The sequence below is a fragment of the Drosophila tropicalis genome, unplaced genomic scaffold (genome assembly GCF_018151085.1).
Source record: "Drosophila tropicalis isolate 14030-0801.00 unplaced genomic scaffold, ASM1815108v1 contig_39, whole genome shotgun sequence".
In the NCBI taxonomy this organism is placed as follows: Eukaryota; Metazoa; Arthropoda; class Insecta; order Diptera; family Drosophilidae; genus Drosophila; species Drosophila tropicalis.
In genome coordinates this window covers 578,179-606,011 of record NW_027172851.1, presented here as the reverse complement: position 1 = coordinate 606,011, position 27,833 = coordinate 578,179, and the positions used below count along the sequence as shown (strand labels likewise).

The 27,833-nt window shown below is 39.4% G+C and overlaps 2 protein-coding genes across 8 annotated transcripts in view; one reads left to right on the top strand and one right to left on the bottom strand.

Annotated features, from left to right (window-relative positions):
* The window catches only part of Pde11 (Phosphodiesterase 11), a 50,042-nt gene extending 46,469 nt beyond the window's left edge, over positions 1-3,573 (top strand). For 5 of the 6 annotated variants that reach the window (XM_068284277.1, XM_068284276.1, XM_068284274.1 and 2 more), the window contains 2 exons: positions 57-140; positions 202-3,573. In XM_068284277.1, the coding sequence (XP_068140378.1) occupies positions 57-140; positions 202-1,362 (1,245 nt within the window). In that variant the 3' untranslated portion in view covers positions 1,363-3,573. The remainder of the gene's footprint in view (positions 1-56; positions 141-201) is intronic. The other variant, XM_068284279.1, reaches the window with a different exon arrangement.
* An 847-nt stretch (positions 3,574-4,420) lies between these two features.
* Positions 4,421-27,664, bottom strand: LOC137572558 (uncharacterized). Of its 2 annotated transcripts, none has more exons than XM_068284302.1 (9): positions 27,192-27,664; positions 8,776-9,350; positions 7,977-8,712; positions 7,646-7,921; positions 7,367-7,584; positions 5,757-7,301; positions 5,283-5,691; positions 5,064-5,217; positions 4,421-4,994 (listed from the first exon to the last, which is right to left on the bottom strand). In XM_068284302.1, the coding sequence occupies exons 1-9, from the start codon at positions 27,296-27,298 to the stop codon at positions 4,755-4,757; spliced, it is 4,260 nt and encodes a 1,419-aa protein (XP_068140403.1). In that variant the 5' UTR covers positions 27,299-27,664; the 3' UTR covers positions 4,421-4,754. The 2 variants fall into 2 exon arrangements, with proteins under 2 accessions (XP_068140403.1, XP_068140404.1); XM_068284303.1 differs by lacking the exon at positions 27,192-27,664 and adding an exon at positions 18,849-19,534.
* Between the last annotated feature and the right edge of the window lie 169 nt (positions 27,665-27,833).

Genomic DNA, 27,833 nt, shown 5'->3' with positions numbered 1-27,833 from the left:
AGTACAGAAGCGAAGCCTTAAGAACTCAAATTTAATTTGTACCTTTTGCCTCGAAGGACATCATGAATCGGGAGAAGGAAGACGAATTGCCCATGATGCAAGTGAATTTCATAGATTCAATATGCTTGCCCATCTATGAGGTAAGCCAAATGGCATATTCTTTTTTGTGGTCAAGTGCTTTAAAGAAGTTTCATTTCTTAGGCTTTTGCTAAGCTCTCGGACAAGCTGGAGCCTCTTGTGGAAGGCGTGCGTGATAATCGTGGCCATTGGATCGATCTGGCCGATGTGGTAAAGACCAAAACTAGTCAGGATCAGCAAGAGCAAATTGTGATAGCGAATGGTGATGGTATCAAGAAGACAATGAGTGATAAAGATGATGGTGTGGCTGAGCAGAACGGCGCACAGGCCGAACAGTTAATTGTAAATGGCCTGAATGTAGCCAACAGCAGCAGAACTATTAACAACATTGCCGTCGTTGCTTCTCATCCTACCAGCATCCAGCCCAGTGATGATGATGATAATAAACAACGCCCAACCGCCGACGATGATGATGATGACGATGATGATGCCGTTACGGATGTGGACAAACCGGTTAATGGAGATGGAGATGCCGTGGTCAACCAAGAAGTGCAAGCCTATCATTCAAATGGCAGTAGTTGCATGTCCTCTGCCAGCTCGTCATCCGTCTCCAGCCGCGTCTCCACACCACCACCCACTGGCGAAGATGACAGTAATCCCGTGTCACCCTCGAAAATGCTTCAGGCCAATCTGGTGGCTGATAATCTGAATGCCTTGCAACGCAAGAGCTCAGCACCTGCCGCCGGACAAGTTCAGAAACTGCGCTGCAAGAGCTGTGAGAACTCCCGCTGTGGCCTTCAGGTGCGAAAGACCAGTTCCCTCAAAGGGGCTCAAGAGTTGGGCCATCAGAATTGCAGGGCAAAGTCTGGAATATCTTCCATTGACACCCTATGCAAGAGCACTCCGGTTATCAATCATCAACACAATCACAATCATAACCATCAGCATCAGCATCATCATCATCACCACCATCACCATTCCGCCTCGCATCACAATCACAATCAACATCAGAGCAGCGGTATTGGAAGTGCCAGCATTGGTGGCAGCGGCCTAATTACCCTCACTGCTGCTCCCCTGCTTACTTTGGACAGTGATAGAATACCAAAAATTGTTGGTAAATTTGGCAATCTCGATGGTCTGCCATATGCCAATGGCATTGGATGCACACCGAACGGTATGGCATTCAACAGTTACCAGCAACATCATTCTCATTCTCATCTGTTGTCCCGCCGTCACTCGGAAACCAACACGAATGGACCTACAGCCTTGACAGCTGATAAATAAATGTATCCCCCCACACACCTCCCCCATGATTTGTTGAAGTTCGACGTGTAGTGGATTCATTCATTCGATTTACTAGTATATAAACTGGGTGTCTAGTCAAAAACAGGATAATTGAAGTGATAACCCAATTTAAGTATATTCGAACTTTGTCAGCAAATGTCTCTCCCGAAATTTCATTTGTATATATAGTTAGACTTTCCCCACTCTTTCCCCCCCATCAATATCTCTCTCATTTTGTATATATTATTCAATTGAGCAACAGTATCGCAGTTTAGTAAAAAAATATCAAAGAAGTTAAATTCGGCTATGCCGAAGTTTATATACCCTTGCAGTCCTTGACAATAATAATTTCACATGTTCAAAATTTCTTTTCTGCAACTCAATTCATTAATATACAAACAAAACAATTTTACTCTTCATACTATGTACAATTTGTTCTTCTTCTTCCCTCATTCCCTAAGCAAAGCAACGCACGCATACACATACAGTTTATGTAGCGTTGCGTCTGTGTGTGTATGCATGTGCTCTGTTAACAGATGGTGACGTAGTAGGCAGCAAGCAGAGCTGCCGGCAGCGATTGAACCGATTTATATAGACTGTAACTTGTGTTCTATTTATCCGATCAGGGTCAAATTTTGGGATCTGAGATTTTATATCAAATTCTATTATATTGGTAAATTTCATGGGGATACTCCAATTTTTGCAAAAATTTTTGTTCCAGAGCTATATGATATAGTAGTCCGATCCCAAAGATTTTCATACTTTATCTCACCCGGGTAAAAAAAAAGCTCCCAAAAAAATTTCATCCCGATAGCTCTTAAGATGGCTGAGTAAAACGCGTACGCACCGACGGACAGACGGACAGACGGACAGACGGACAGACGGACAGACGGACAGACGGACAGACGGACAGACGGACATGGCTATATCGACTTAGCTTCTCATGCTGATCAAGAATATATATACTTTATGGGGTCGGAAACGTCTCCTTCTGTGCGTTACAAACATCTGACCAATTTTATAATACCCTCTGCAAGGGTATAAAAAGTAAATCAACAAACACACACACACACACACATACCATAAGCAAATTGTGCAACTAAATAGCAAGATTCCTATAAGCTTATGTAATTGTACCTATATGTATATGTATATGCTGTCTATCTATGTATGTAACTAAATTTTTAGCATATCTATATATATTAATATATATTCTTGTAAATGTATGATAAAGAAAAGAAGTCAAATTCTCTAGATTTTTAAGCACAGTTGAAAACAAAAACTAAAATGTACCAAAAAGGCAGTTGACATTTGCTTAAGGTTCATTGAAAACATCAAGTTTCCAAAAAACACTTAAAAAAGTATTGTATATCCAAGCAACTAAAGCCTACGTATATATATATATATATATATACATATATATCTGTATAACTTAAACAGTGTAAAAGTTAGTTAATTTATCTTATCCATGGGTACCAAAAGTCTAACTTTAGTAGCAAAAACAAAGAGAAAAGTAAAAAGCAACCGCTTAGTGATGTTAACTGTCAAGTAAATGAAAACCTAACGCAAGCCTAGCTAATGATAACCTCTTCAAACAAAAAAAAAACACGTATGAAAGAAAAACCAACAAAAAACAAAAAACACTAAGCGCTTTGTATTTGATCCATGCGCTCTTTTCGAATTTAAATAATTATAATATTACTTTTATAAGAAAGCGATTATACATCTAACAATACAATATATGGCACTCTGGGCTGGCCTAAGCAAAACCCAAAAGTCATTGCGAAAACCCAAACAAAATACATAGTCTTAGAAATTGTGTAGTAAGCTATAGCCTATCAGCACGTCTAACGTAGGAAATTTCAAATACACAAAGCCAACAATATCCATCTCTACATATATACATCCCTAGATTATATTGTACTTTGTGGGTTTTGTTATTTATTGTCGGCATTATACGAATTCCTTCCAGTTTATTGCGCTGCAACCTAAACGTGATTATCGATTCATCAATATATTAAAACGACTTGCATTGTATATCAGACGCGTTCTGCGCGATTGTCTTGAAAATACGTTTAATGAGCATTGCAAACAAAGCGAGAGCGAAATGCATGTATCACACAAAATACACAAATTATTTGCTGTAATCGAAATATGTTTAAAAATAAAATCAAAACTTAATAAAGTATTCAAATAAATACAAACTATAAATATATTGCATTTGAAAATTCTTGGAACCGAACGGCAAATGTTGCAGCATACTTTTAGGCGGCAACGACACTAGGCAACAAAGTTTTTCTTTTGAATTAATCGCTGTAAGTTATTTGTTTCTTTTAGAGTTAAGGGTAGCATTTTGCCTAATCTCTTGAAATGCTCCCAAAATAACCTATGAGGGTGACTTAATTTGGGTTTTGAACGGATAGGACCATAGAAATAATCTAAGATCACTAACGTTGCTTTTCTCTAAGCGATTTTCATCCGAACAGCCCAAAATTTGTTAAAAAAAGAAGAAGGAAATAATTTAATGTATGACATTTTCACAATACCAAGAAATAATGATTTCTTGGTAAGCGGAATTGCAGACCTAATATTATTTGGGTGAATCACAGTTGCGTTAAAAGTGGAGCGAGATTTTTATCATATATGTAGTGGTATATGCCATTTAGTGGTCATGCAAACAAACGATGAAGTTGCAAACTAGGTGAGCCCAGTTTTTATAACCCAGCTGGATCAACCGATCTCCAATATGATCTCCACCGTCAGCATTGGTGAAAGGCGCCCTGCTTCACCGACAATGCTGTAAGAATATATGGGACTGAACGATTCCAGTCGATACACTGTGAACCAAATAAGCGTTGAAGTTATCAACAAAATTCTGACTGGGAAATTATACGTTTCAGATATACGGTAAAACGCTATATATACTATTTATTGATGTGCTTCTTAACATGAATCCGATAGTTTTAATCTTTGATGATTCTATGTAATGTTCCCAAACATGTCGTTTAAGTGGACTCGTGTTTGAATCTTGTTACTTAATAAGCGAGTACACAAAATATTAAAGTATTTAAGTTTGTTTATTAGGCATACATATGATAATAGATTCATTAAATTGTACATTGATATGTTTAGGTGTAGAATACATAACATACATATAAAGGGAAATGCTAACGATATTAGTTCTGGCTTAATTTACGATTTACACAAATATTTCGGAACCTATCCAGCAATGTTGCTCCGTGTTGGCAGTTGTAAATGTGATTATTTCCTGGACGTTCCCAACTCGATCAAGTGGTACATAGATTTAGAGACATTGTATGTACAAAGCGTCAAATTTATTTACAAAATTGGCCAAACTATGTGAAGGTTATGTCGTATCCAGCTGGGTGTATTTACAAGGAAGCAATGAATGGCGTCAGGTCGGGGAATTTGAAGAGGTTCTGATTGCGTGATCTAGTGACACGGGATTGAGCGTGGCCCTGTCGCTGCTGGGGATTGAAGCCACTGGCCTGCTGACCGGTCAAATAGATGCCACACTGCGAGTTGCAGACCTCGTCACGCAAAATAGCCTCCTTGGGCCACTGGCGGATCAGTTGGCCGCAATCTGTGATGCGTAGTGAGGCGCATTGAGCCTAAATTGAGGAATGTCATATGTAGTTATAAGGAATCCGGTCTTTGGTATTTCTTATGCTTATACTCACCCCTTCGGAAGAGCAGACACAACTAGTGCATGGTGATGGGAAAGCAGATTCACCCACACGCACGTTACGGTTGCCAATCTGACAGCCCTGGACATTTTCACGCCAGGCATTCAAATCAATTTGTGGCATAGATGCGCAAGGCACACGAGGATTTCTTAGGAAGGAAAGAAAGTGAAGTCAATTTGAGAACGTTCGAGACAGGAATCCTTTTGAACTTACAGGAAATTGCTGGGCAAATCGAAGGCAGCACGCTGCATGTCTCCAGTAACTTCAAGATTCTCGCAAACAATCTTGGCCAGGGTAACCTTACGTATCTCAGCCAGCTGAGCTTCCGTAAACTTAACCTCGGGGTTTTGATTTTCGTACCAGAAACGGTCGCATTTGCGCAATTGACGGAACTGAATGCCAATGATGCAGGCCAAGGTGGGTCCTACCAGGCCACCCTGCAACGGACGCTCTGTCATGGCACCAGGGAACAGATCAATATCATCCACACTGGCATAAACTTTCTGGAAGCGATTAATGACTTCGGTGGGTATTTCGCGGCTCAGATCGTTCCAGTTGGTGGCGCGTTTCAGGTTGCAAAGGGCTCGGTAATTGTTGTACGAAGGAATTCCATGATCACGGGCTGTAAGCAGAGCAATTAAGGATACAAATCTGATTGCAAACATTTAGTTTGAGTGAAAGACTTACCTCTCTGAATATTCAGCGCAATCAAATCAATACCCGAGAAAGGAATCTTACGATCCTCAAACAGATGATTTGTCACCTCGCCGGTAATGAATTGATCCAAAGTCTCCATGGGTGTGGCGACTAAGCCACGCAGGATTTCATCAACAATGCCAGGCTGCAGCAAAGCGTCCATGCGGAAGAAGCCATCACGCAAGAGAAGAGGAGGATCGACGGGCTGGTGTTGGACACTGAGACGAGGAATATGTGGACGGAGCAGAGAGTGACCAATGCGGAAAGCAGCGGCTGCAAACTCATTGAAAACGATGGGACTGCAGGACGGATTGTAGTCCTTGTAATAGCCCTGGGGTAACAGCTTTAGTCCATAAAGATTCACAGCGTTCCAACTTAGGATGCGTGGAAGGAACTCGTTGAAGACAATGTGCTGCACTTGGGCGCTCACAATACGGCGCGTGTGGTGGAACAGTTGCTCTCCATTCCAATGGGGATTCACTCCGCGCAGACCTTCAACAATACGATTGTGCTCGCGCAGGAAAGTGGTATGAATGGCTGTTAGGCCTGGCTGCTCGGAGGCACGATCGTCGCCTCCAATAAAGCAAAGGCCATTCCGAGACTTGCATTCCGGATGGGTGGCAGTCTGGGGCAACAATTCCTTTCCACGAATAGGATGCACTGTGCTGTTCAGCCGACCAGAGAAGCCGCGCAGCTTGTTGCTTAGACAGACGTGCTCGCCGTACACCATAGAGGCGTCCAAAAAGTGGGTATTCTGATTAATCTGATCACGAGGTCCCAAAGACTGCTGACCTGGCAGAGATCTCATCGAGGGGAAGCAGAAGCGCTCGCCACTTGTCACATTCACCTCGGGGTAATAGAAATCGCCAGAGGGTACTGGGAAGGGATTGCATTCGGGATGAACAGTCTGGCGGGAGTTACAGGCACGGCAGCTAGGAATGGACTCATGGAAACCCTTGTGGATGGGCGTCAGAGTTAAGTCGTGATCCACAAACTGGGCGAACTGCATCACCATGAGAGAATAGCGAGTATGCAGATTGGAAATATCCGGGTGAATAGTTGTGGAAATAGTACGTGGATTGGGCAGAGGTGTTCCAGTCACACCCGTTACTCGAGGGGCAGAAATGCTGTCCTCATACTGAGCAGGCAGCAAGCGAGAGAAGGTGGTTAGCGACTTGCCCCAGTTAGGATTGCGCAGATTGTTGCATCTGCCGGAGATGGTTCGGAACGGAGTGTTGGCATCACATTGCTGTGTTGGCTCAGGGCACTCATCAATGGTTCCCGGTGCAGGACCGCCAATAAAGGAGCTAATGTCGACAGTCTGCAGCGTGTCGGTCAATTCATTGCGATTAAAGGCACTCTGATTCGGATTGAAGATCTGACGTTTGCGTCTGGTAATGCGATTCAGCGACTTGACGATCTCATTGGAGGCCAGCTCGAAGATAAGGGATGAGTTTGCCATGTTCAAGGCGGCCAGATTGGCTTTGCTGAAGGAGGCGGCTGTACCATCGGGAGACCGAGCACTGATTCCGCCCTCTACAAAAGGCCAGAAAGAAGTGAATTAACTTATTTGCATAGCTGATAACTTATATATAACTTACGTGCTCGCCACACCTCGTACTCAAATCGTTTACGCTCTTCCAACTCCTGTTTGGCACGCTCTACAGCGGCCTCAATTAGCTCGGGACTGAGTTCGGCAATTGCTTCTTTGGTGTCTGGTTCAACCTCGACATGTTCTACATGAAGTTCGTCCTCACTATTGATTTTCCATGGACGCAAATCGAAAGCAGGCAGCTGAGTGCAGTCCAGAATAGAGTTTCTGCAAGAGATTAAAAGCATTGGATGAGCGAGGGGAAATGACCAAATAGTCTATGGCTTACAGATAGTTATCCTCAAGAATAAAGGCCTTGGACTGGGCAGTAGCGACTTGATGAGAACCACACAGTAGTCCCGACAAAGTGGTTTGACGTATGCTCTTGAGTTGGTCGAGAGTGAATGACGATGGAGGAATCTCATTCTCATACCAGAAGCGATCGGTCTGCTTGAGTTGCTCGAATTGCAGAGTCAACAGGCAAGTAATTGTGGGTCCAAACAGAGCGCCCACAGCAGGCTCTTCCAGCAGGGCTCCAACAAGGAGATCAATGTCCTCGGCATTCCTGTAAATCAAAACCATTAACAACTTTCCTTAAACGTTTATCCAATCACACTTACTGATAAATGTCTCTCAGATTGGTGATGTACTCCTCGGGAATATTGCTCAGCGAGACCAGACCATCAAAGGTAACATTGGCTATGTTCTTCTCGGCATAGCGGCGCTCGCACAAGTCCAGGGCATGCACGTAAGAGGCAACGCCATGATCACGTCCACGGTGTACGGCCAATGCCAGTTCCGACCAACCTTCGGCGTTTGTCTGGCTAGGCACCAGGGATCTTTGCAAGGCGGCGATCGAAAGTAACTCGTGTGCGGACATCTTATTGGATAACATCTCAGGTGGGTACATGCTCCAGAAAGCAGGCATGGCGCTGGTGGCGAACTCATTGTAGATGCCACCGCGCACCGAACTAGAGTAGTTGCTGGAATGTTTCTCCGGAGTCAGTCGGAGACCTTCCTTGGCCGTTGTCTCCTGTCCCAGAACCAATGGCAAGAATTCGTTGTAGGTAATGTGCTGAATGGTGGCAGTAATTATGCGCCTGGCTTCCAAGAAGACATCCTCCTCCGACCATTCGGGGTTGATGTGAGCCAATTGCTCGCCAATGTTGTTGTGCTGCTGCAGCAGAGCCCGGTGCAATGCACCAGTGGCCCCAGCCACCTGGCAGTACCGACAAGACTCCACTTTCACTCCGCCACTGATGTAGGTGCGAAGTTGATCGAATTCATGACGGGTTGACCCATACAAGCCGGAACCATCAATGTACGCCGAGGCAATATTCATCTGCTGGCGAACATCTGGGGAGAGGTAAGAACTGGGTAAAGCAACAGGGAATATGCAAACGACTCAACCGCACTTACGTTTCTGGCAAGCCTCTACATCGAATCCTGGGGCTGATCTCTTATACTCCTTACAGTCTGGTCCAGCCCGCACAAAGCATTGCTGCAGCTCGCTGGGATTCTTGACGGCCGAGTCGCGTTCACAGCACTTTCCACCGATGGGCAATTGACCCACTTCATATAGATCATTGGCCAGCAACTGACCCCAAGCAGGCAGCATGGCAGTGATATGAGGATGGCGCAATTCGCTTTCCACATGATGCTGCAGTTGCTCGATAACTAGCTCGGCATCGGGCAGGGCGTGAGTGCCCTTGGAACTCCGCGGCTGACTTACACCATCGGCGTAATCGGCCTGGAGCAGACGTTGGAAGATATCCCCACGGGCTCCCCACTTACGATGCGACACATTGTTGCACTCGGCGGTGGGTTGGCGGTACTTACTCGGTGGACATACATCGTACTCATCGGCCACTTTGCTTTCGCTGCCCTGGCCGCACTGGGTCAATGAACGTGCCCGCTCCGAGCTCAAAGCGTTAACGGCGTCATTTTCCAGATCCTCCGGAAGACGTAGTGGGAGACTCGGAGCACTTAGGCACCTGGAAAAGACGAAGCAAAAATAAAAACATGAGAAAAGTGAACCGTGAAGTCTCTACATTTCAACCATGATGTCATCAAGGGATTCCTTTTATAAGAAGAGAATCATTTTCAATTCAGATTTGTATCTAATAGAATTCAATGCTTTGGGAAAAGTCGTTTTTCCACCCAATGGATATCCTATTGGTAATACCCGAAAATGGGAATTAGGAATCAGTTTTCCCCAGTTTTTCATTAACATTTTCACTTGTGCCACGTGCTATTAACTTTTGGGCGTCTCCAGTTTTGTTTTGTTTACTCATGCCTCTGGTTGCATTTTCCGGCAAATATTGTAGTTACTATATATATAATAATTATCAGTTTTCCCATACCGCCATCGTTTGCTCACATTGTTAATTAAATGAGGCGCATGCATGAACGAATACTTCGGGCAAGCAAATTATAAGGAAAAAGACAACAAAAGCAACAAGCAAATGCCCAACCGGATATGAGAAACGTCTCTCAAAACTAATCAATTTTAAATTATGAACAATAACGATGGCTGGCCGTCTGTACGAAGAGTTGCGAGTGTTCGATTGCCCCCAAAAGACTGACTGACTGATTGACTGACTCACCGAATGACTGACAGATTGACCGACTCTGGCTGGCTTAATAAGCCGCTGATTTTGTTGCTGATTTTGTTATAACCTGTCATTATGTTCTTCTCAATGGTTTTGTCCATTCATCTTGTCCGGACTCACGTGAATAGATTTCTTTTTGTTTCATTGACATTAATGCTGTCTTTTGTCTTTGTGTGTGTGTCCGAGATAACCGCAAATAATGACAATTATGCAATATTGCAGCAAACTTTGAATTTCGATGCCGGTGGGTGCAGAAGATCCGCTTTGGAAGCCACTTAATGAGCTCATTCTGATGCGCCCCCAAACTTGGTTACCGCACCGACGCACATAAATATTGAGAGGTTCATTAATGCGCATAAAATTGCCTCAACAATGTTCTGGGATATCTGGTTTTTCTCAAATATTTCGAGTAGTTTAAATATATCATTAGCAATCGGCAATGATTTAAATATAATTTGAAGCACATCGAAAAGTTTCAACAATCTTTTGAAGGTCACATACGCAAACACCTAAACTAGTAAGTAGTTTAAAGTACTTATCCTTTGTTCTAAAGTAGCTGGGTTTCCAAAATGAATGCTGTCATTTACTTAGTATATATTTAGCTGATTTCAAATATCGTTTGTCGTAAAAATTCCAATTTATATTTAAGGTTACACCCACTTTTCACTTACAAAAAAAAAAAAAAAGTATTTTAAAGTAAATTGCAATGTATAAAATAATTTATATATTTATATATATTATATTTCAAGCTAATCGTGTATATATTATCACACAAACGAATTAGTCTCTAATTTACATTCCAGATATATATATGTATTAAACAAAGGTCTATTATATCCAAAACTTATAAGTGTTTAACGAAATTTCTTAGATGTTTGCAACGTAGAGAAGGAGACGTTTACGATAAACTATAGAAATTGTTGATCAGGGCAAGAAGCCGAGTCGATATAGGCATATCCCTCTGTCCTTTTGTGTTCTCAGGAAGACTTCTAAAGGGAATGATCTAAAACGATTTTAAGTCTAGGGCATCATCTAAACTACTAATACTTTTAATCACTTAATAAAAGTCTTTTTTGAGTCTCTTAAATCGTAATGACATTCAAAATATAGTACGAAAGGATCATCCATTTGAGCAATATTTAACAAAATAAAAGCACAATAAAAAAGGAAGAGAATTTGATTCCATTCTGCAATTGAATCAATTCATAATGCAGAATCGTCGAATGATTCATAGAGACTGAGAGAAACGCCTACCGATAATATTTCTTGCAAGCATAATGACCAATTTTATAAAGTTAGCTATTAAGACCCTGCAATTGCTGATAATCATGTAACTAATCTTGTTGCAATTTCACGATTGGAATGGCAAATGGCAAATGAGAAAATTTAGCAAATAGTTTTAAACGCATTGGAGCAAATACAATTGCGTTAACGAATTTCAAACTGGCACAAATATTGCAAGACAAACTACTATAAACTATTTAATCGCTTTGATTGTGTATTTTATTTTATTTGAATTTGTTTAATGTTTTTCTTCATTGGGCTCTTGCAGAATTCGCACAAAACAAATTGAATGGGAGTCAATTGGCCAACGTTAAGCCAGTCACGTCTCCACTATCGAGAGGGAGACGGAGAGACCCCAACAATGAGGGTGAAAGAGGAGGAGTTGTAGTGGATGGAGAGGGTAGGGTGGGGGGTGGGCAAATGTGCAAGTAGCAGATAATTTCCATTTGTTTGGAATCACTTGAGCCGGGTATTTGTGTCACAAAAGCCGAGGTATGTATGTATGTCAGGCATGTCTGGCCTTTACTTTGCGTCGTGTCGTTCATAAAATATATACAAAATGCATGGCACGGTGGCGTATACGTTATTTAATAACATTATGACATCAATAGGTGTTGCTGCTTGTGTGTGTGTGCGTGCGTGTGAGCTTAATTTATCTTTCAATAATTGTTAAATAATTCAAAAGCTAATAACCACCAAAATGTGATCAAATGAAAGTTATCGTCGAATCGATCATAAAACGGAAGTCATTTCGAAACTTGACTTTGCCGCCTGCTTTGGGCGTTGACTCACAATCCGAGGGATTTTTCGATGCAAAGATAATCTCTCTCGTTGTTGTATGGGTTGATTGAACCTGACAAAGATTACATTGAAATATATATGAAATACTTGCCTCCTGGCACAAGTATTTGACACAAAATATTCCCAAACTGATATATCAATTAATTTAATTGAATTTGGTTGGCAAAATTCAATAAACAAACAAAAAATCAATATAAATTTTCAATAATTACTGAAACAGATCTTAGAGTAAATGTTTTGGAGGTGATTGCCTTGAGCATTTCTTATAAATATTCTGAATTCCGTTTTTTTGTTTTGAACACAAAAGTATTTGCATTTTATTGTTGCATTTGTTTACAAAACCTGTAAAATATGTGTAGTTAGTTAGTCATACCTCTCAATCAGTCATTCAATCAGTTGTTAATTAAAAAACACGTGAGTACCTGCAAATCAAATACTATCCGTCCATGTAACAAGTGGAAAACCAGTTGCATCTCCCAATCATTAGAATAGTTGGAATATTGGAGAAGTCTCTCGCTCTCTTCTAGCCAATGGACGCGTGCCGCTTGAGAGTTAAATTACATAAAACACTTTGGGTCTTCCATCATGATCATGATCATTAATGAGAGTGTATAATTGTTAATTGCCAACAATAGTTGGCAATTGCATAATCAAGTGATAGCCAATTATGCTCACTGAATAATTCCAATTTGGAGAATTTCAAAATCATGAGCGGAAGAAAATCAAATGTAGATTTTTAATTTGCAAGTGTTGATAACTTGCACGGTAGCTGAGCATTTCAATAGTCACGAATCTAAAGATGCCGATTGATTCTGTTCTTGTGTCTATAAACAATTCATGAGCTAAGTGTTGTACTTAAAGCATAAGCTGATTCCCCCTTTCCTGCACACACACTCACACAGACAGAATCATAATTTGCGCAACAAACAAACAAAAGACTTAGGCAACAAACTTGACGCCAATTGCTTAATCATGCAGCAGCAGCAGCAGCAGCGGAAAGAAACAACAACAAAAACCTTTTGAAATTATTTATGACTCTGAAGAAGGCTTAGACAAATGGGTTACTATGGCACCAAGCGACATCAGCAACAACAATTACGGAAGCAGTCCGCTTGGAATGCGCACATTGAAAATCTATGCGTTGTGCTAATGCTGGTGCTGGTGCTGGTACTGGTGGTTTTCATTATCAAGTTAGAGTGGTGGTTGCCTTAGCCAAATATGCTGGCCGGCCATGTGACTAGCCACAACTACGTGGACACCCATTGGCAGCCATGTCTCGCTGCAATTACTCAAAGGCACGTAACGTCATCGTCAAGTGACTTTGCACATGATTTCCTCTACCACCAACACCAACATAAGTCAACAACTAACGTGTTTTTGTTTTTACTTTCAGACATTAGCTGAAACAAGAAAGGAAAAGCATTGCTTAGCATAACGATATTCAAATACCCTGCCATAAAATCCTCTAAACAAATGACACATAACATTTACAGGTCTTCTTTCGAATCGAGTTAACCTCCTGACTACCCTTAGCCACTTTTGGTTTATCAACAACAACTGGAGAGCAAGTCACATGACTTTGCAGCCTGTGTTGTTGTTGTTGTTCATACATAAGTTTCAGTTTCTTGGCTCTTACACAATAGTCAGGTGAAACAAAAGCTACAACAGAGTGAAATCCCAATGATTGACTTTACACACACACACCTACCATGCCACACCATGGTCTACTCCCGCATACAGTTTTTGTGTTTCTTTTTAATGAGGAAACATGCATCGAGCGAAACGGGCTGTAGGCCTGCATTCAAATGGATTTTCAAGTGCACTTCATTAACATAATGAGCAAACAGCATTGTGAGTCGATAATGAATGTGATCATAATGAGGTATCTACATATGTACATCAAATGCTGATCATGATGCAATTGCAATTCGATTCAGTGACGTTTGGTTTCGATCGATGGATGCGGTTTTCAAATATTTGTTACATTGCCAAGACTTGCAGTCTTGTTGTTTGGGTGAATGTGTTCAAAGCGAATCATAAAGGCGTGAAGATCATAATTCTATGCATGTGTATACAGATCGTGTGTGTGTGTGTGTGTGTGTCTCCTCTCTGTGGGGCCATTGCTTTTTTTATGGCAAGAAAGTGTAAACGTTGGCCAAGTCACGCGTCTACACATACATCGAAATGTATCTACATACATATATACTTATATTCATATGTGTATCCACTTGAGCCGGGCATAACTTTCGTTTTCATTGCGAAAGTGCATACAACTTTAGATTGGCAAACAATTCGAGGAGCTGGCAACTTGTCGAACATCCACATCTACACTCCCCGCTTGGCTTGGCCTGTTTCTGGTTTCTGTCATTTGGTATGCACACACTCACACAAGGTGTTGTTGTTGTTTATACGATATTGAAAGCGATTTTCTATATGATTTATGCCCACCCCTCGTGTCAGTTGGTATGCCAGTTGGTTACTGGTGTGATGTGTCTTTTCCTTTACTATTTGCTACTATCAAGGTCGTACGTTTTGTAGCCCAACTAGCGATCGACCCATTTGGCCAAAACCGAAATATGTTTACAAGGTCCACTCACATTTTCAAGCATTTTTCTTTCTATTCGAATGTATCTAATTGGTATATATCAATAGTGACACCATCCATCTAATAATCGCTATAATCGTCATGTAAATTTGGCTACGCACCTTTTTGAAGAGTGAAATCTTTTTTTCTTTTGTTTGGAGCCTTGGGCGACACTCTAAACACTGTGGAAGCTGTGGGCAATTTTCAAACAAATTAGAGTGAAAAGTGCGAAAGTGAAAAGTAATTTGACAGCTATAAAATGATAAATTTTGCTCGATAATTTATGGAATATTTTTGGATACCTATTATAAAGATTGATAGCAGAATTTTCAATGATTTCCGTGGTCTTTAATTAAATATATGCCTAGTCGGAATAATCTTAAGAACAAATGAGCTTTCTAATTTATGTTCAAATCAAACATCAAATTATTCTCGATGGCTCTTGAAATAAGACGAGATATATTATCTATAGAGACCCGTCTTTGGTTATCCCATTTAGGTCCATGTAACTTTAATTTCAAGTGATTCACTTCAGGACTTACACCTGTCTCGAGACAAACGAGCTCTAAGGGAGCCCTATGTAAATGCCATCTGGAGGGTCTTGAGATCACGGAAGCTTTTTGGCAACTGTCAAAAACAAAAAGACACTGGCAAACCGCGTTGAGTTTTATGAAGAGCTAGGCAAATCCACAAGCACTTTCAAAGTGACGAGAAAAATGTGCCCAGTCAAGTCTTGTGGGGCCGGGCACTTCATCCTGAAGTTGATTACGTCTTCGTCTCCGTCTTTAGTTTGGTGTCTGTCACATGAATGTAAGTGAGTCTGAGTGTGTGTGTGTGTGGATGACAGTATTCACTAAATTTCACTTTCCTCTGTTCGGCAGTTGTCTTTATTTATTTATTTATATTTTTTTACGGATGCCGTGTACCGTTATCTTGGCTATGGGGAGCTAAAGTCGCATCGTAAATTTCTTTTTAACCCAAATAAACCAGTTGAAAACAAGATTTTGTTTGTTGTTGCGGCTGTTGAGGTACCTTTCAATGTGTTGTGTCACAATTTGGTTACTCCTATGAGAGAGGGCGACCACTGTAAACAGCAGACAGAGGAAAGGTACACCGAGACGCAGACAGAGACAGGGACTGAGAGGGAGACGCAGACGGAGAGTGAGAGAAAGAGAAACAATACAACGTTTGGGCGTCACCTTAGCGGCCTGTTTTTTCAGCTGCTTTGTATGCATATATAGATTTTTATTTTTTGAGAAATAAGTTTTATTTTTTATGAATTTTTTTGTTCGTTAGATATTTGGGTTAACCCGTTTTGAAGTGGTCAAACAAGCAGTTAAAGAGATCTACTGCATCATACATATGTATGTATGTATGTATGTGTGAATGTCGTTTATTCATATTTATCAGCAGCATTCTGCATATGAGGACTAGTTCGGACAAACGAAAGACTTAAGAAAGAAACTTGCTTGATTTATTTTCTGTCTGATTGCCCAGGGTCAATTGGCCAATCGGCCTTTCACTTGGGTGATTAACCAGGAAATTCTATCCGCCTTTGTGAATCTGAAAAGTGCATTCAACTTTTCACCGATCGAACAATTGCAAAACTTTCAATGCCTAATTTTCTAAACACACACGAGTTATGATTAATGGGGAGGAGGGCCCCAGACAGCCGAAAGAGAAAACAACAAACAACAGCCAGACAACAAAATCATGATAAATTGAAGCCAAAAAAGAAAAAAAACCAAAAAAAAAGAACATGAAAAACGAGCGAAACGTGTAAATTAAATTAGACATCAGTGCTGAGAATATTCAAATTCCATTTGATTCACTTTCAAAAACAAACCAAACCAAACCAAAACGTTCTTTCCTCTATGGACTCTTAGTTTCAGCCTTGAACTCGTCGGCGTCAGCAGTTAATCACTTATTTATACGCTCTGCTTAATTGATTTTAAAGCAGTTCTAGGCGGTATAAAAAATGACTTCGGTATTCGCTTCGATTAGTCAAAAATTTGATGGCATTTTTTTTATTTGTGGCCCGACATTAAATTTACGGCGCCAGGTTTAATTTAATTAAAAAGAGTAGAAAACAAAACACGATCAAGGGATCGATGCTAGTTTTTGACTTTTTTATGTGCTAATGAATCTTTCAATGAATTAATTTCAAACGTGTTCTGATGTGGATGGATAACACGAAAGAGTTCAGAAATAGATGCCAGAACATGACAGAAAGGGGAAGCCGAAAAATGGCAAAGATTAATGATCTCTTTCTGTATGGGAATTCTGTTGGCATTTCCACCTCTGACCTTACGAAATGGGTCAGAAATGTTGAACCCCCCGAAGGAGACTAGCCACAAAGAAGGGCTTGTAAGTTACGAATGTCATTATTGAAGTCGTTAAGTCGCTTTTATGTTTCATTCCGGAAGTGTTTTTTACATTTGTTAGAGCTTAATTGCAGCAACTTGGCCTAATTGTCATACAAAATGTATAAATAAATGTTGCCTTGACTTGTTAAACTCTTAGTTCACCTCCCCCACCCCTAAAATATAAAACAGATGCCTGAGAGCCACCCACAGCTCCGGCTAATGGCGATTGAGTTTCGAGTCAAGTTCGTTGCTGAAGTCTTTCGTTTTTGCAAAGCAAACCTACGCCAATGATCCAATTATTTAACTATTTGGCTATGCAAAAATTATGAAAACAAAATCAAAATAATTTTCAAGACCTTGACTACGTAAAGTCAATAAACAAATGTCAAATATATATATATGTACATACATATAAAAAGACAACATGAATTTAGTTGTAAGTGTTTTTTTTTTCGGTGTAAAGCACTTGACAAAAAGTTTTAGCAAGAATTCTACGACGAGTTGGAAATAAGTGACTTAAGTGTGTCAACTAGACAATGTCGACAGCGACGCCGGCGTCGACGCAGGTGTTGCCACTTGTGCTTAATTTGCCAGAGTGTTAACTGAAGTTGCTTGGCTGCATTCTGAGATCGAGTAGATCGTCGCCGCATGACTAAGCAAAAGAAGTCTCTGACTGGGCTGGCCCGACCCGGCCTGGCCAAGGTCCCCCCGTCCGCATAATGCTCCTCTGAGTAGCCGGAGAGGCTCAATGTCGCCCCATACATTTCAGATTATCCAACATGGTCGTGGTAATATTGCATAATTTGAAGCAAAATAGAGCTAAAACTTTTGCATAAATTACACATTGATTAACACAAAAGCGCCAAATTAATGCGACCGGAGAAACTTTCTACATTTAGCAGATGCATGTAAATAAGGTCTACTACGCCTCTGTTAATTAAAACCTGGCCAGATCTCCAGGAAGACGCCGCCTCGAACGTGAAGATGTGAAGATGATCTATTAACTTAATTGGTAGGCCTATAAAGACACGCTCTCCAAATTATGTAAACCTTTCTTGGGATGACCGCAGCAACGAAAATTATGTCAAAAACCAACCAAAAAATACCTACAAAATGAAGTCAACAGAAGAAAGAAAGACAGACAGAAAGAGAAATAGCAAACTGAAAACGAAATGTAAAGAAAACAAGATTGTGTAATCGTTCCAAAAACCACCTGGCACGACATACAAACATCAAAAAAGCGTCTTTCATTTCACTCTTTCTCTCGGTCTCTCTCTTTCTCTCTGTCTATATGAAGTCGGATCTTTGGAGATCTTCCAGTTGTGCACTCAAAGAGAGTGAAAAATGAAAGTGAAACTTGTCCGAGATATTAAAATTGATTTTTCATCGCCATCGAGCAAAGAAATTCAAATCAACTCGTATCGATTACATGATCGTCCACCTAAAATTTAGTAATTCAATAACTCATCAATATTTATGCTAACGAACTTTGCCTTTTCTTTTCTTGTTTTCGTATTCACTTTTGTGGTCTCCGCGGTCTGTGTGGATGCAAATTCTCTCGAATTTTCATAATTAATGTGCTTGGCGCTTCAAGGACCCACAATGGGGAAGTATTATTAAATAGTTTTGACTGATAAGATGGCTAATCTGGCAGCATTTGACTTCCGTTGACGCTTCTTCAGCTCGTGATTAATGAACGATGATTGTTGGTTACGATCTCAACATACATAACTTTGTGTCTTTTGTCTTATGGCCATTTGAATGAAGTGTAGGCCGTTTTTAATGCATTCGTTTGGTAAGGTCAGAACGGCAATTGGCCGTAAGTAAAGAAATTTGTAGACTTACCACAAAATTAAACTAAATAAAAGTCGTTGTTTGTTCATTTTGAAGCAAAACTTCTGCTCCTCCTGTGTTTGTTTCCTAATCGACGAGTTGTGTTGGTTTGGTTGGGTTTTTTTTTTTGTTTGTTTGTTAATTAAATTACGTCTTAATAATTTATAGTTAGACTTATTAGCTCTCGGTTAAACAAAATAAATAGATTTAAATTATATTTGGCACGTTTGCAATAAATATAGATTTATATATATTTTTGCTTTATATATGGATATTTTTTATGTGTGTGTGTGTGTGTGTGTGTGAGTTGTGTGTGTTTGTTTGTCAATCACTTGGATAATTCCGTGGGGACGAGAATGGAAATTCAATAAACGTCAGAAGACCTCGTCGTCGTCGTCGTCTTGCCAAAGAGATTGTAACCGATAATGTACGCTATGATTTGTATCTTTTCGGTAATTAGCATAACGTTGGCAATGCGGAGCACAGCATTGAGGCAGAACTATTGAGCACAACGAGCCTATTTTGGCCACACCAACTGGACACTGCGGATCACAATATATATATCTGTATATATGTATATGGGCAGACGCGAAACGGCAACGTCTTGATGCGTTTAACTGCGGCAACGAACTGACTGAAATCGAAACCGAAACTGTAACCGAAACCGAATAATCAAAACGACCAACACTCTGACTCTGGCCGGGCCAGAAGCAAAAACGTATCTGAAAGCTGGGAGCGCTGGTGCTGCGGCTTAAAAGGCCAATCGCTCACCGAAAGACCGTACAAACAAAACGGATCTGCTGTAAAGTCGATGGAAGCTTCGGCTCGTAAACCGGTAGAGTTTATTGAGACGCCGACGCGACTTGAGACAAAAGCTTTGCCGGTCTCTCTCGGTCCCTCTCAGTCCCTGACGGTCCCTCTCTCACACATACCACGACGGTGTTTGCTCTCCCGCTCTGTTTGCATTTGTGTTTCGCTGTGGGAGAAAGTAAAAACCTAAAAATGATGCGGCGGCGGCGGCTTACACTCTGCAACACAGCATGAGGTATTTGTAGATCCATCCATGGATCGAACAGACAATCTTCGCAGTCATCATGTCTATGCATGCCCCGCCAAATGAAATGAAAGCAAAATTAGGCCAAACTTTTGCTTTTGTTGTAATATATTTCTTTCTTTTCTTATTTTCGGTCATTTTTTGTACTTATTGTTGTTGTTGTTTCCACGGTGACTTTGCGGTCAAAGGCAATTTTGGCCAATTTTGCTCATTCACATTGTTGGCACATTTATCAAGTCGATTTTTTAACACCTTTTGTCTGCACTTTTGATTTCGAATCGCATCTTGTGAAAGGAGTCACGCGCTTTGTGTCGCTTATTATTTTTGTAATTTGCACACAAGAAAAAAACAAAAAAAAAAAAGATCAAGAAAAAAACAAAATAATAATAACACAAAAAACCTGAGTGAAGAGGCAAATATTTATGGCTGGCGAAGATGGGAAGAAACGAGTTTCTTTCTGCTGAGGGAGTGAGACGAATCTCTGTCCCTGTCTCTGTCTGTCTGTCTCCTGCTGTGTGATGTAAGCAATGCAAAAGGTCTCGAATTGGGCAATGCATTGGATGGATTCGTCTTTCTATCTGTGTCTATGTCTACGTCTATCTATTTATGTGGGTGAATTGGAAATGGAATGCACCAAAGCAGAAACTTAATTTGTTAAACGGGTATTCCCCTTGCCCCCCTTCGTCGACTGCTTTTCCCACAAGTTAATTGTTTGGCCAAACATTTCGATTAGAGCTTCGGTGTTAAAATGCCAAATAAACATCGGCGACAGGTGCCGCGTTTAAGGCGGAGCATGCAAATCATCATAATTTAGGGAGGGGCAAATGTCATCATGCCGGGCACTCACATCAGGCCCTAGGATTAGGACCCGCAAAAGATTGCTAATTAAAATCAGCCAAAAATGTTTAGATCTTTGGGGCGTGCCGCACACACTCACACACACACTTACATGTATGTACAGACATATTACAACTTTCCCAATCCACACACACAGAGACACAGGTGGAAGACGACATGTGACATCAAATATTTTGAAAGCGTCAATTTTAAGCTTGAAATCGTGAAGCAGAAGAAGAAACAAAAACAAGTGACTAAATTATTACCAGATCAATCGAACGAGTTTCAAAATTGTAATGACTAACACTTGAGGTTCAAAAATTTTAAATGCCGAATATTTTCCAATAAAAGGAATTGTCATTCTGTCCACCGACCCAGAAAAGAGTCAACACAATCCATCGAATTCTGAAGTTTTCCAAGTTTAAATAACTTATAACTTACAGACAGAGATTGTTAAGTTAACTTAAGGATAATCTTAAAGCTTAATAATTCCAAGCAAATACAAAGATATTATTACATATCTTAAGACTTCAGGTAAACTGTCTTAACCCTCAGGCACACAGGAGAGCACACACGAGACCCTCAAGGCAATTGATAATATTTATCAATTAATCAATTAAACTAATATTAGTTAAAAACTTCCTTTGGGTTATTCCTCATCTAAACGAATTTCCAAAATTATTAAAACTCTGTTGGCTATTATTTAAAGGAATTTAGAACTTAAAATCTCAGGAAGCTTAGATTGATTATAATCAATATATCTGAAGTTCTTAGCTGATCGAAGGTTTATGGTTTTCTTTAAAATTGCATTTATAAAATGGCCAAAAAGATTTCCATAAATGATTGAAACGATCTTTTTCACATTCTTTTTCCTTTTTAAGAGTCTGGAAAAGGATTTTTATCTTCGCTCAATTTGAAGTAACTTTTAAAAATATACACAGGGGATGCAGTCCTTGGTAGATGAGTTGTCTAAGTGACCCAGTCATTTAGGCAACTGAACAACGAGGACCCGGGTTCGAATCCCATGCTTGTGTATGGATGTAGTTTTCGTCTAAGCCAGTGCTTGTAAAATATAGTTAGGTTGATAGTTCACATACAACTATATCCTATACTTATAATAACAATTCACAGGGGAATTATATTTTCGGCTCAAAAAGCTTCCAAAACTATTAATGGTTAATTGTTCATCTTTTATCCTGACCCTAGAACTAATCAATGGAATGAACTAACAGGAAAAATCATGTTTTTTAGATTCATTAGACCTAAGATATCCTGATTAGTGCAAAGACTCTTAATAAAACGGAACCCAGAACACTTGGTTTCATATTTGGGGCTCTCAATGTCTTCGGTTATAAAGTTCACAAAAGTACCCATTAAAGAAATGTTTTGTTTACTTTATTTGTTCTATGCATTTGGCGTTGTTATAAATTTCAGGTAAACTAACTTCGTTTCCCAAACATTTTATAAGATTTTTAGGATAGCTACTCGAAATTTTCCCTTCTGCAATCGGTCCTTACAATCAGCAGAAAGTATGATACATTGACTTGTGGAGAGATATGGTATCTGCATTATCATGTTGTGAAGTTAGAGATGGGTGGTGGGTGGTGGTAATCTTCAACCTCAGGTCTGTTCTCAATAAAGTAGAATCAACCAGGTAATAAGAGGTTTAAATAATAGAACCTTTTGAATTGAGGTCGCACAGATAGACGGACAAAAGGACATGGCTATATCGACTCGGCTTCTCACGCTAATCAAGAATATTATCTGAAATATTCTCCTACACCCTCTCCTTAGATATGAAACAGAGGTCAATTCGATTTACTATACTTTCAGTAAATTTATCTAGAGATAAATTTTGGGATGGTAAAACTTGAAAATTTTTATGAAATAATTGTAAGCTACTCAAGGAGCTGAAAGATTCCCATTGATGTAGGCTTTTTGCTAAATTTATTTGTCTACATTTAACCCATTTGGTAATATTTTGGTTATTTCTTGTGGTAACATTTGTACTAATTTGGGCATTTTCATTCGATTTCATCAGTCGTTACAAATACATATGTAAGCCATCAGCTAGGCATGCAGGTCATTGTATTTATCTTGATTGGAAGCTACAGATGTGTCATTATGCGATTCGATTTGCATAATCCCACATTAGTTCACATTATGTTGTCTTCATCAACTCAGCTCAGCTCAACTCAGGTTCAGCTTCAGCTTCGGATTTGGCTTTAGCCTTAACTTTCCAATCAATCAACAGCACACTCCAGAGTTGACGTTCAAATGTCAAATAGCAAAAGGCAGCAACAGCAAAAAATGCCACAACATTCACGGGTGCGAAGAGGCAAGTTCAGATGGTTTGGTGTCTTCATGGCTAATGGCCGCCCCTCACATGACCTTGCATGGGGCCTTAATTTGTCACCTCAGCTGGCCAAAAGGCAAAATGACTTTAAATTACATTTAAACGACCATTTTGTATCAGTAGCTCAATTACACACACCATCAAAAGAGTTGAGTTTGTCATCGCATCACGTGCCCAATGCTAATCTTTAATTTGTTTTTGCCTCTTTTTTAGTTTTGTTTATTTTATCTCTGCTTTTTTTTTTTTTTGGTTGGCTTGGTTCGGTTATGGTCTTAGTTGTTGTCTTTAGTAGCAGGAACCAGAAAACATTTTGATACAAGTCGAGGAGCCGACCTGGTGAAACCCAGTACAAAGTGAATATTGTAACATAGAACTGGAAATGTATTAATAACTAACTAGTCATTTGCATATTAAAGCAAGTTAATAACAGTTTAAAATCTCTGCCAATGTTAATCGATTTGGATTTGGAAATTAGTCCAGTTTCAGGACTGATCGAACTAATATTACACTTATTAAGGCATATTTTGCTGTCTACTTATTTCCTGGTCTCTTCCAAATTGGAGTTAACCCACTTTAACCTAATTGAATACTTATAGATGTCGCCTCCGCCCTGTAGCTTAACATTTGTTTTTAAGCTCGTATTAATGATAATACTAATAATTTAATCTAAAGCCGTCTAATGTCATCTTTAGCCGTTTAGGCTTGGAAATGAATCCGATTCACTTACAAACAAAGACGACTAAACAACTATTCATACCAAAATTTGGAGCCTCTGGCCCTATGTGGTATCTAGAGCGCCTCCCTCTGCCTTCTGCCATATGTTTTTGGCAACTTAAATATGTACATCATTTTACAGGTTCAACAATATCATTTCGAGGAAAACGCATTTAAAATTAATGGTTGATTGTGAATGTTGAATAAGATCTTAAAATTAGGATCAGTTTATTCTTGAATTTTTACTAATCACACCTTAATATGGTGAGATTCAATTAGACAAAAGTTTGATAGAAAACGAAAAGATGTTTAATTTATTTTATAATTAATTGTTTCTATTGCAAATACTAATTAGATCTGCATGACCAAATACAAATATTACGGCAATAGGCTAAAATTTGAAAACAAAATGCAGTTTGTATCAGCTAACAAAGTCACTTTTTGGTTAATAACTTTGCCAAGGAAAAGCTCTTTTCGACGAGACACAAGAAAGTGGTTTAGATCTCTCTGGGAAAAGCAAACCAGAGATCCGTCATTCTTCTTACTCAGTGTAGAGTCCTACTTCAAATGGCTAATAACTGCTAGTTTCAGCAGCCAAAATATGCCCCTTTGGGCCGCACATGAGTAGAGGGTATGGTAAAAAAGTGAAGCCCCAACTGAAGAAACATAAAAATAGATGTACAAAAAGTTGTTTGCTAACTTTTTTGTTGGACGAATTTGTTTGTCTGTGGCTTCTCATGTGATCAACTTGCGAATGACGACAAGTTTTGTTTTATTTGCATTGTCTTATTTTATAATAATATAATAAATGCAATCAAATATTGTAGATGTATTACCATATATTACTTTTGATGTTAATTGTCATTGCGGATGTTGTCAAGCAATATGAAAAGATCCTTGATTTGGTTAGGAATTTTATTGCATGACTCGGATGAGTAAGCTTTTAGTTATAATTTTGTGTGAGTTTGTTTTACCCGGAATATGTAAATTGGCAGAACTTCCACGTTTCTGTGAGCCGGTTTCTGAGTTGGCGCCAAAGTTATGAACTTCAATATTGGGCATTATCTCGGCTTTAGCTGCTTTTGAGTTGCCATTGGGCAATCTTAAGTATTGCGTGCCTGGCACTAAATCGATCTCTTATATCTCTTCAAATCTGCCCTCTAGATTTGCCACGTCGGAGACGTTCAAGTGCCTCTCCCGAGGTCCGGTTTGCCGTATTACGTAAAGCGCCAAAAAAAAAAAAAACAAATGAAAAAAACCATCGAAAAAACCAAAAAATTCAAGCAAATCAAATATCATTTAAATGATATTAGAAAACAATAAAAGCAAAAACAAGATACAAAATGATTTAATACCGTTAGCCACCAGTAATAATAAAAACAAAAGCAACAAAAAATGCCGAGCTGCCTCCGAAAAGTCACTGAAGTGATCGTCTTATATCAAAATGATTTAACCGCAAGAGTTTGGAGATCAATTATAATAATATATTAAAATATGTATCATTAAAGTAAAAACTTTAATCCACAAGAAACAAACAAAACACTTTTGAGGGTAACAGCTCAACTAGTTCATAAAAATATTAATTTAAAATTAAAATTACTTTAACAATACAATTTAAAATGTCACCTTTCAACCCACATACTTTGCTTGATCTGCTACAAGGTATAGAAAATTTCAGCCCATATCCGAATATTTGGAAATGTTTATAGATGTTTTTTTTTTTGGATCTGTTCAACCGGTTCACTCAACCCCTTCAAATGACAACCACATACAAAGAAATGCGTACTTGAACCCTCGCAAGGTGACCGCAGTGAAAGTCTTTCGCCAAGTTGTCGCATAAAAGATGTTACAAGGAAAAGCAATACAAAATGTAATAAAGACTAAAGACAACTCCCTCACATATCTCCAAACAGTAAAAACTTGCGTAATCTCTGTGGATATGTGACTATTTTTCGAGTACTTGGATAATAGTTACCTGGTACTTTGACCTTTAATCGTTACAAACAATTATCCCGACTTTGTTGTGGACGAAGGTTTTTAGGCAATAGGAATTCCTTCTTCAGCAGAAGGACTCTATGAAGATAGGTTAAGAAATGCATTGAACTTTGGGAACATTATTATCCGATACTTAAAATCTCATGAGGCACACAATTTTTACTTAATCAAGTTGTAATTCCCAACTAGGTTAAACGTTAAAAGTATGACTATAGGGTCATAGCCAATTGTTAAGGTTTGCAAGAGAATCTACGAGTGATAGAACTTGGTGGTTCCTAGAACAGCTATGTACATTTAGGCACTTGACTTGCTTTTAACTTTTAGTATTTATATTTTAATTTTAAGTAGAAAGATACTTATATTTTGTTTTTGTTTATAGTTTTGACTTAAGACGGGGTCAATAGAAAGATCCGTCTTAGCGGACAGTCGGACTAAAAATAAATCCCGAACCAAACATGAGGCAAAGAGACGATTGGCTATTGCTTCTTCCCCTGAATGAACGCGGCAAACTCTATAAGTAACTCAGAAGAATAAAGAGATCGGAAGATTGTGTATACCCGCTGTTAAGAGTTTTTACACCGAAGTATGCATACCCTTTTTCCAATTTTGGGGTACTGTCATTCTACCAACCGGAAGGAAGTGGCGTGGCATGGATTTCCAACTGACTTGAATTCTTGAATTCCTCTTCAACAATTTTTTATAGTTTTAATATTGAAAAGCTGTTTGGCTGTCAATCATCCATCTTAGCCTGGACAATAAATTTTCAACTCAGTCTGCCTTAAATAGATATTATTCGGTGACAGTTTTTGATGCCTCAGACAAATATGAACAAAATATTTCTATGTTTATACTGATAGTTTTCCACACCTTTTCTCTTTTTATTTTTAGCTCAGTTGGTAAGGAAGAAGTAAAATTCAACTCAAAATAGAGTGAAGGCGTAAACTTTTAATCCTCCCCTCTTGAAAGCTTATTTAAAAACGAGTTAACAGAGCTTTAAAGAAGAAATAATGATATAATCGTGCATAGTTTTAGGCTTGTTTATTTTATTTTGTCTTGTGTTACTTTTACTTTTGTTAAAGAATAATAACGAACGTACCTGGATCTATGGGGTCCTTAATCACAGATTGGAGCATATGAAGGGAATACCCCTTTACAAGTTAGTATACATATATATAAAGTATATACGTATGTGTATTCTAGATCAGCATGTGAAGCTGAGTCGATAGAGCCATGTACGTATGTCCGTCCGTGTCTTGATGAATTGTCTGTGCATTAATGAATTGAGTTACAGAAACAGAGTTTGGATAATGGCGCAAGGCAATGAAAAAGAGAGGCAGATGTGCCGTGGCCTACCGGTATTTTACATTGGTGAGGTGTCTCACACTCAGACTGAGTTTACCTAGCTCCTTTTTGATGTATTCGGTTGGTGTTGTATGATGCAGGTTCCTGATTACTGCGCGGTAGGCTCTTTCCTGCTTCATTTGGTAGGTGTGAAACGCTGCCCATTTGGCTTCTTGCTTGTTTATCAGTAGAAGAGGAGTTGGAAGACAGTGATGCGGACCTGCTTGTCCCTTGCGGCTTTTAGCTTATATTCGTCCGATTCAATTGTTTCTGCTACAAAATTCTGTAGCTTTGTGATGTTAACAGAAGGGATAAAGATTGGTGGTGGCTTTGAAGGGTCCGGCGTGTTGATCTCCTTCGCTGCCTTGGATGTAGATGGCTGATCGCCATCGTTTCTGTCCGCCAATTCCGCGAATCTATTGTTGTTAGTGGTGCAGTGTTTCTCCCAGTTCACTTGTAGTCCATTTTAAATGAACTAGAGCTTAAAATTGAAGTACAGATAGTAGGATATATGTACATACATACATATCTATATACATACATAACATTCCAATTTGCCTGATTCTGCTAAATATACAAAACAAAATTAATCAAACCAAAACAACTTATATCCATTTAGTATTAAGACACTGAAAAAATATGGTTAGATTGATTTGGCTACTAATGCTGATAAGAAATCAAATTACTTAAGGTATAAGGA

Bases quoted from the DNA above. Each gene is read 5' to 3' on its own strand.
- LOC137572558 (XM_068284302.1), bottom strand. From the start codon at position 27,298: ATGGGCAGCGTTTCACACCTACCAAATGAAGCAGGAAAGAGCCTACCG. The intron at 7,922-7,976 runs GTAAGTGTGATT...TTTGATTTACAG, and splicing joins AATCTGAGAGACATTTATCA to GAATGCCGAGGACATTGATC. The intron at 5,218-5,282 runs GTAAGTTCAAAA...TTCCTTCCTAAG, and splicing joins GATTTGCCCAGCAATTTCCT to AAATCCTCGTGTGCCTTGCG.